Below are 9,702 nucleotides of genomic sequence, written 5' to 3' on the forward strand. Positions count from 1 at the left end.
AGATAGATAGATAGATAGATAGATAGATAGATAGATAGATAGATAGATTGATAGATATATAGATAGATAGATAGATAGATAGATAGATAGATAGATAGATAGATAGATTAATATTTTATGTCGTTAAATTTCTATAAATAACTGCACATATTCCTTCAAAAGTTTTTATTAAACAAAAATAAGTTTAAAAGTTAATTTTTAATATATTAACATCACATATCAATTTTTTATACTAAACCACGTATTTGTTATCTTATCGAAGTAATTTGAGAAAATTGAAAAACAACCTAGCCTTAACACATTTAAATTATTTTTCAGACAAACAAAAAGTACTCGTGTTTATTATGCAAAACAAATAGAAAACAATTGCAAACAATTTTTAAGTTTTAAACAAATTTTTGTTGACAACTGTTTTGTCGCCCCCCTTTTTTATACACAAATCCTGGCAAATATGTAATTAATTCTTAATTGAATTAATGATAACTGAAAAGTGATAAAAAAAAATATATAAATAAATGTTTTATTTAAAGCAATTTTTTATACAAAATAATTACATGACTCAAACAATTACAATTATTAAAATTGATAATTGAAGCGAAATATATTTTTTGTAAAATCATTTTTTTTTCTTCTTTTTAATTTTTTGCAGCTGCCCAACAACCATAACATTTATCAATATGCTATATTGTCCGCCAAACGTAACCTTTTCACAGATCTGGCTTAATCATGGCATCTCACATTGTTTTATGGACACTGTGGGTACTTCCGTATGTGCTGGGGTCATGATACTTTTCGGTCTAGTTCAGCTCTATATGTATCGCAAATATGCTGTACGCATATCAGATCCTGCTTTACTAGTTAAATCTCGACTTTATGGTTTACAATTGTTCCTATTGTGTTTCTTTCCCATGTTACAGTTGGTGAGATTTTTACTAAATGCTCGTATTTATGACAACAGTGCTGTTTATGGTTATATGGTAAGTTCTAAGAAATTAACATTTTTATTGAAATTATAAATGAATGTATTTTCTTTTAAACAGATTCTTTCCACGGTTTTAATTTGTGTGTCTTATCCTTTTTCCATTTGTTTGGTACACAAAGAGAGACATTTTCAATTACCTTCGGTACCTACACGAGGTCATGGTTTAGTCTTATTACTTTTCTGGACCTTGGCCTTTATTAATGAATCTTTGGCTTTTATAAATCTAAGACATGAAGACTGGTGGTTCAATTTGAAAACGTTAGTTTCTTGAAATAAAAAGATTTTAAACAAATTAAAGATCAAAATAAGTTTTCTTTACCTTGCAGAAATAAAGATGAAATTGAAATGGGTTTATTTGTTACCCGTTTCCTTACTTCATTGCTTATTTTCGTATTGGGTCTTAAGGCTCCTGGCATACGCTTTTTCTATGATGAACATCGACGTTTAGAGGAGGAACAGGCTGAAAATCAGGGTCTACAAAGAGGTTCTGCATTTCGGAATGCTTTTAAGAAATTACGTAAACTATTTCCCTATTTGTGGCCTAAGAAGGATATTCTGTTACAGATTACAGTTTTGTTATGTATTCTTCTATTGGCGGCGGGTCGTGTAATCAAATTGTATTTGCCTATTTATCGTAAAAATTTGGGTAAGTTTGATTGTTAACAAAGTATAAAATAAAAAATTATTAATTATTTCAATTTTCTTTTGCAGTGGACAGTTTAACCATTGAACCCATAGTTTTTCGTTGGGATTATGTTTTAATCTATGTAGCTTTATCATTTCTCCAAGGAGGCGGTACCGGTACTATGGGTTTATTTAATAACTTACGTTCATTTCTCTGGATTAGAGTACAACAATATACGACACGCGAAATTGAAGTGGATCTCTTTCAACATTTACATTATTTATCGTTGCGCTGGCATTTGCAACGTAAAACTGGTGAAGTTTTGCGTATAATGGATCGTGGCACAGATTCAATAAATAATTTACTCAACTATATTATATTTTCCATAACGCCCACTATAGTGGATTTAATAGTGGCTGTAGTGTATTTCATTTATGCCTTCAATTGGTGGTTTGGTTTAATTGTTTTCTTAACCATGTTTTTGTATATTTGTAAGTACATAGTTAAAGTATTAGTCTTAAAGAGCATAAATCATTTAATATTACTTCTATTTTTAGTGGCCACTATTTTGGTAACCGAATGGCGTACTCAGTATCAGAGACGTATGAATCAGGCTGATAATGAACAGCGTGCACGTAGTGTTGATTCTTTAATAAATTTCGAAACTGTAAAATATTATGGTGCCGAACAGTATGAAGTTAATGCCTATCGTGATGCTATTAAGAAATATCAAGTAAGTTTGTGTTTGTATAACTAAAGTTCAGTTGCCGTTCAGTTCTAGTTTAGTTTTAGTTCAGTTTTAGTTCTAATTCAGTTCTAGTTCAGTTTTAGTTCAGTTCTAGTTCAGTTCAGTTTTAGTTCTAGTTCAATTATAGTTCAGTTCTAGTTCAGTTCTAGTTCAGTTCAAGTTCAGTTCTAGTTCAGTTCTAGTTCAGTTCTAGTTCAGTTCTAGTTCAGTTCTAGTTCAGTTCTAGTTCAGTTCTAGTTCAGTTCTAGTTCAGTTCTAGTTCAGTTCTAGTTCAGTTCTAGTTCAGTTCTAGTTCAGTTCTTGTTCAGTTCTAGTTCAGTTTTAGTTCAGTTCTAGTTCAATATTAGTCCAGTTCTAGTTCACTTAATTCTAGTTCTGTTCTAGTGCAGTTTTAGTTCAGTTCTATTTCAGTTCTAGTTGTTCTAGTTTAGTTCTAGTTTAGTTCTAGTTTAGTTCTAGTTTAGTTCTAGTTTAGTTCTAGTTTAGTTCTAGTTCAGTTTATGTTCACTTATAGTTCAGTTCCAGTTATATCTATTAGTAGTTTAGTTGTAGTTCAGGTTAAGTTGTTCTATTCGTAGTTAAGTTATAGTTCATTCAGTTCTAGATTAGTTGTATGTCAGCTCTAAGAAAACATATAAAACACTCTTACATTCATATTCTATTTCTTCCCCTCCATCATTTAGAAAGAAGAATTTCTCTCCTTGGTAACTCTTAACATTTTGAATACTTCCCAAAACATTATATTATGTTTGGGCCTACTGTGCGGCTCCATGCTGTGTGTATATCTTGTGGTTCATCATCAAACTTTAACAGTGGGTGATTTTGTACTCTTCTTTACGTATTTAATGGATCTCTATATGCCACTCAATTGGTTTGGAACCTATTATCGTGCTATACAAAAGAATTTTGTTGATATGGAGAATATGTTTGAATTACTTAAGGAAGAAGAGGAAATAGTTAATGCACCTGGCTGTGGTCCTCTCCTTACCATGGGTGGTAGCATACAATTTAAGGATGTCAGCTTTGGTTATTCACCCGAAAAGATAGTACTTAAAAATGTTTCATTTAAAGTACCAGCTGGTAAGACAGTGGCAATTGTTGGTCCATCGGGTGCGGGTAAAAGTACTATTGTTCGCTTACTGTTCCGTTTCTATGATGTGCAATCGGGCGCTATATTAATTGATGGTCAAGATATTAAATTGGTTACCCAGGAAAGTTTAAGACAGGCTATAGGTGTGGTGCCCCAGGATACGGTTTTGTTTAACAATACCGTTTTCTATAATATCGAATATGGTAAAATAGGTGCCACCGCTGATGAGGTATACGAGGCTGCACGCATGGCCGATATACACGATCGTATTCTCAGTTTCCCCGAACGTTATGAAACCAAGGTGGGAGAACGTGGTCTACGCTTAAGTGGTGGCGAAAAACAAAGAATAGCTATTGCTAGAACTTTATTGAAAGCTCCCGCCTTAGTACTACTAGATGAGGCTACTTCCGCTTTGGACACCAACACTGAGAGAAACATACAGGCTGCTTTACATCGTGTCTGCTCCAATAGAACCACCATTATTATTGCCCATAGATTATCCACTATTATACATGCAGATGAGATCTTGGTACTAAAGGAAGGCTCCATAGCCGAAAGAGGTCGTCATGAAGATTTGCTAATGAAAGAGAATGGCCTCTATGCTCAAATGTGGCAGCAACAATTGAAAAACTTAGACGCTCCCTCCTCATCCTCAGAAAATTTGGAAGAGAAAGCTAAAACTAACGGTGGCGGTAATGCCTCTGCTTATTTAAGAGCTGGCCATGCTCATGGTGGCGCTCAATAGTTTAATTAAGAAAACTTTATATGCATGTTTATATTTTTGTATAATTGGTTTTTGTAACAAAAAGATAATGTTTAACTATTAAATAAAAAATGAATGTGATTTAGGGATGCTGTATATTGAACCAAAATAAACATCAAATTGTATAATAAGATTATAGAACAAATTCATAATGAAATAAAAACAAAAATAACAACTTACTATTTTATAAATTAAGATTTAGGTTAATTTTTAAATAAAATGCAAAGCTATATAAAAAGAACTTTCAAAAGTTTTATAAACAATTTTTAAAGGTGTTTCAGTATAAAAGCAAATTATTTAGAACCTTCTTATTTTGTTTAACAATTTTGGGATAAATCTGATTGCATCGCTTTGGCTTTCATTGGTTGTACAGATATGATCTCAGAATACTTGCTGTAGTTAACCTAATACATTTACTTTTTAGGAACTAAAACTGAACATTACGTAATTGGAACTGATCTATAACTAAACTAGAACTGAAGAATTGAACTGAACTAGAACTGAAATAGTACTGAACTAGATATGAACTAGAACTCAACTAGAACTGAACTCGAACTGAACTAGAACTGAACTAGAACTGAGCTAGAACTGAACTAGAACTGAACTAGAACTGAACTAGAACTGAACTAGAACTAGAACTGAACTAGAACTGAACTAGAACTGAACTAAAACTGAACTAGAACTGAACTAGAACTGTTCTAAAACTGAGCTGGAACTGAACTAGAAATGAACTAGAACAAAACTAAAACTGAACTAGAACTGAACTAGAACTGAACTAGAATTGAACTAAAACTGAACTAAAACTGAACTAGAACTGAACTCGAACTGAACTTAAACTGAACTAGAACTGAACTTAAACTGAACTAGAACAAAACTAGAACTGAACTAGAACTGAACTAGAACTGAACTAGAACTGAATTAGAACTGAACTAGAACTGAACTAGAACTGAACTAGAACTGAACTTAAACTGAACTAGAACTGAACTAGAACTGAACTAGAACTGAACTAGAACTGAACTAGAACTGAACTAGAACTGAACTAGAACTGAACTAGAACTGAACTAGAACTGAACTAGAACTGAACTAGAACTGAAATAGAACTGAATTAGAACTGAACTAGAACTAAACTAGAACTGAGGTTACAACTGAAAAAGAATTGAACTAGAACAAAGCTAAAACTGAACTAGAACTGAGCTGGAACTAAAGTTGAGCTGAACAATCACTTAACTTTAATCAAACTAAACTAGAACGAAACTGAACTAAAACTGGACTGAAACTGGACTAAAACTCAACTAGCCTGGGTGAAATGGAACTAAAACAGAAAATGAATTGAACTAGAAAAAACTGAACTAGAACTGAACTGGAAATGAACTAAAATTAAACTCGAACAAAACTAGAACTGAGTTACAACTGAAAAAGAATTTAACTAGAACAAAACTAAAACTGAAGTAGAACAGAACAGGAACTAAAGTCGAGCTGAACTAGAACTGAACCAAAACTGAACAAGCACTGAATTGAAACTGAGCACGAACAGAACTAGAACTCAACTAAAACTGAAAAGAACCGAACTAGAACTTAACTAAAGCAAATACTTAACTAAATTCACGCCTGTTTAAAAGTTATCAACACCCTGCATGCATATCATATTAGTTCCATTATTTCCATTATCTTCTAATACGACTTAAAGTTTATGCGCCATACTGGCTGGCAAGCTGCCTAACGGACTAACTCGAATTATAATACAATGGGTTTTTTTATTTTCATTGGATTTTCTCAACTCAGGCAAAAACGCACAAACAAACAACACATCGTTTAGTTTAATGACTTCACACAGATAGGGACTGCAAAAAGTGCATCATGCAACAATTGTAAACATATGCAACATACACAAATGCGTGTGTATGTGTGTGTGTATGCGTCTGTGTATCTTTCTTCCTCCGGGTTTTATTACTTAATCTACATGAACTTGAAGCTGATAATGAATTGTAATCACACTGGCCTCAAACTCTCACTCATTCTCACAGATGGGCAGACAGACAATATAGAAGCAACTGGCAACAATGAAGTTGAAATATTTAAAGAAAAAAACCCCGATCATTAAGAAAATCCAAGCCCTTCTTGAGAATATAAGCAACAACAGCAGCAGCATCAGCAATGACAATTATATGAGGGAAAAGTGCACACAACTCACACTCATGCAGAAAGTCAAAATGACGGCTAGATAGAAAGAAAGATTATTTTAAAATTATCAAAATAAATTAATTTAAATGGTCAGTTACTTTATAAATATTTCAAAAAAAGTTGTAAGGAGAACATGTTGGGAGAAGAAAGTAAGAGAACATATTACCAGAAATAATCAGCAATGGAAAATTGAAATTTTTAAACCTAGACTAGACCATACACTAAATTGTATAGAATAAACTAGACTAAAAGATAGACAAAATACGAAACCAGACTATAGAATAACCTATAGATCAGACTAGAGCCTAAAGTATACACTAGCCTATTGATTAGACTGTTGACTATACTTTAAACTGGACTATAACTAAGATAATAGAACAAACTATGGACTAGACAATAGACTTGACTGTAGACGGGACTTTAGACTATATTATAAGTAAGACTATAGACCAATTTATAGACTACACTATAAACTAGACTATAGACTAAACTATAGACTATATGCTAGACTAGACCATAGAATAGATTATAAATTAGACTATAGACTAGATTATAGACTGGACTATATACTAGACTCTATAATAGACTATATACTATATACCATATACTAATATATATACTAGACTATGGATTGGACTATAAACTATACTAGACAATAGACTAAACTATAGACTAGACTATAGACTAGACTATAGACTAGACTATAGACTAGACTATAGACTAGACTATAGACTAGACTATAGACTAGACTATAGACTAGACTATAGACTAGACTATAGACTATAATATAGACTAGACTATAAACTAGACTATATGCTAGACTAGACCATAGAATAGATTATAAACTAGACTATAGACTAGATTATAGACTGGACAATATACTAGACTCTATAATAGACTATATACTATATACCATATACTAAAATATATACTAGACTATGGATTGGACTATAAACTATACTAGACTATAGACTAAACTATAGATTAGACTATAGACTAGACTATAAACTAGACTATAGACTAGACTATAGACTAGACTATAGACTACACTGTAGACTAGACTATAGACTAGACTATAGACTAGACTATAGACTAGACTATAGTCTACACTATAAACTAGACTATAGACTAGACTATAGACTAGACTATAGACTAGACTATAGACTAGACTATAGACTAGACTATAGACTAGATAATAGACTAGACTATAGTCTAGACTATAGACTAGACTATAGACTAGACTATAGACTAGACTATAGGCTAGACTATAGACTAGACTATAGACTAGACTATAGACTATACTATAGACTAGACTATAGACTAGACTATAGACTAGACTATAGACTAGACTACAGACTAGACTATAGACTAGACTACAGACTAGACTATAGACTAGACTACAGACAAGACTATAGACTAGACTATAGACTAGACTATAGACTAGACTATAGACTAGACTACAGACTAGAATATAGACTAGACTATAGACTAGATTATATACTAGATAATATACTAGACTATATACTAGGCTACGTACTAGACTATGGATTAGACTATAGACAAGACTACAGACTAGATTATAGACTAGAATATAGACTAGACCAGACTATAGACTAGACCAGACTATAGACTAGACTATAGACTAGACTATAGACTAGACTATAGACTAGACTATAGACTAGACTATAGACTAGACTATAGACTAGACTATAGACTGTAGACTAGACTATAGACTGTAGACTAGACTATAGACTGTAGACTAGACTATAAACTAGATTATAGACTAGACTATTGACTACATTATAGATTATTGACTAGATTATAGACTAGACTAGAAAAAACGTTACAGTATTTTCTTCACCAAATAAGTTATTGTTATAACTTGGCAGCACTTCTCCCTGTTACAGCTTCATCTGGTAACTCCAAAACAACATTTTTTTCTCTTTCAATTTGATTTTTTTTCTGGAATGTTTTGTTTGTTTTTTTTTACAGGGTTGACTGAGTGACGGTTTTTTGCCAAACGTGGCGATTATTTAATGGTTTAGCGACAAAAATTACTAAACATTAACAAACTCATTGTTTTTTTATATCTACAGGTTTTCGTAAGACCAATGTATTTTGTTGCCGTTTTTAAAACCGCTCCCGACGGGAATTCAATTCATGTTCAAAAGATTTGCTCATATCAAGTCTAACAAATGAAAGTTGTTATGCGATATTTGGCGAGCTGTTTTAAATTGGCGATTTCGAATATCTAGTTTGCCGATGGAAATAGAAAAAATCTGACAACCCTGTCGTTCACCCGTCACAACACACTCAAAAAAAAAAGACGACAAACGTTTGTTGAACAGCAGTGTGTAAAATTGTAAAAGAAAAACCGAAATAAATTAATATAATTAAGGCTTTCAATTTGCAAACATAATAAAATTAAAATACTATTAAATCATAATATTATGTTGTGAAATTGTTGAAAAAAAAACTAAATAAGAAATTCTTAGTAAAAAACAACAAAAAATTCAATGAAATTTTGCTTATCATTCATTGTTGTGGAACTAAAATACTGATAGTATTGGAAGAGTGAGAAGGGGTGCAAAAATTGCATAATTTGTTGTTGCTTTATTGTTTTTATGTGTGTGTTTTTGTGACAATTTTAATTCCAAAATAATACTCTGTACGCATAAAATAATCTTTATAAAATAAAAACGTAAATTGAACATTAATTTTAAAATGTTTTAAATTAAACTGTTAACAATTGAATAATTGATATCTGGTGAAATTCTAAATTTTATTTTGTTTTATATTCATCCGTTGGATTCGAAAAGTGTTGGGCCATAAAGGTGAGTATTAAAGGAAAACTATAGGAAATAAAAGAGAAGATAATTTGCAGTAAAATAGTTTAAATTTTAAAAGTTAATATCAGTTTACGTTTATAAATGTTTTTGGTTAAGTGAATCTTTTAATTGAGTCTCCATTTGGAAAAGAACTCATCCCATCGGAGAACAAAACTAATTTTGTAACAATTGAGATTGCAAAACACAAAAATGCAAACCAAAGTTATTGATGGTTTATTGTAGGAATTTTGTATGGAAAATGTACATGAAAAACATAAAATAAGCAATTAATATATTTTTATAAATAAGGAGTGAGATCGAAAAATTCTTAACACACTTTTTTCATTACATTTTTCAACCAAAGTATTATTTGATTTTTTTTTTCTTGATCAAGTTACCTTTGAAAAACATGTCAGTTATTATGTGTAATGTCAATTATATTAATTTTTTTGTTAATCTGATTAAAATGAGTGACCAGAAAAAAG

At 31.5% G+C, this 9,702-nt stretch overlaps 1 protein-coding gene across 1 annotated transcript; it reads left to right on the top strand.

The window, feature by feature from the left end:
* Positions 1–633: 633 nt before the first annotated feature.
* Positions 634–4,472, top strand: LOC111677834 (ATP-binding cassette sub-family B member 6). Its single transcript, XM_046949554.1, has 6 exons — positions 634–977; positions 1,041–1,240; positions 1,309–1,628; positions 1,694–2,098; positions 2,165–2,340; positions 3,039–4,472. Exons 1-6 carry the CDS (start codon positions 678–680, stop codon positions 4,188–4,190), a joined length of 2,553 nt encoding a protein of 850 aa, XP_046805510.1. The 5' UTR covers positions 634–677; the 3' UTR covers positions 4,191–4,472.
* Positions 4,473–9,702: the final 5,230 nt, after the last annotated feature.

Source organism: Lucilia cuprina, chromosome 4 (genome assembly GCF_022045245.1).
Source record: "Lucilia cuprina isolate Lc7/37 chromosome 4, ASM2204524v1, whole genome shotgun sequence".
NCBI lineage: Eukaryota > Metazoa > Arthropoda > Insecta > Diptera > Calliphoridae > Lucilia > Lucilia cuprina.

What these genes read in the sequence shown, in the direction of transcription:
- LOC111677834 (XM_046949554.1), top strand. Translation starts at nt 678, where the DNA reads ATGCTATATTGTCCGCCAAACGTAACCTTTTCACAGATCTGGCTTAAT. An exon ending in TGGTGGTTCAATTTGAAAAC is followed by an intron (nt 1,241 to 1,308) that starts GTTAGTTTCTTG and finishes TTTACCTTGCAG; the next exon opens with AAATAAAGATGAAATTGAAA. An exon ending in ATGCTATTAAGAAATATCAA is followed by an intron (nt 2,341 to 3,038) that starts GTAAGTTTGTGT and finishes TCCATCATTTAG; the next exon opens with AAAGAAGAATTTCTCTCCTT.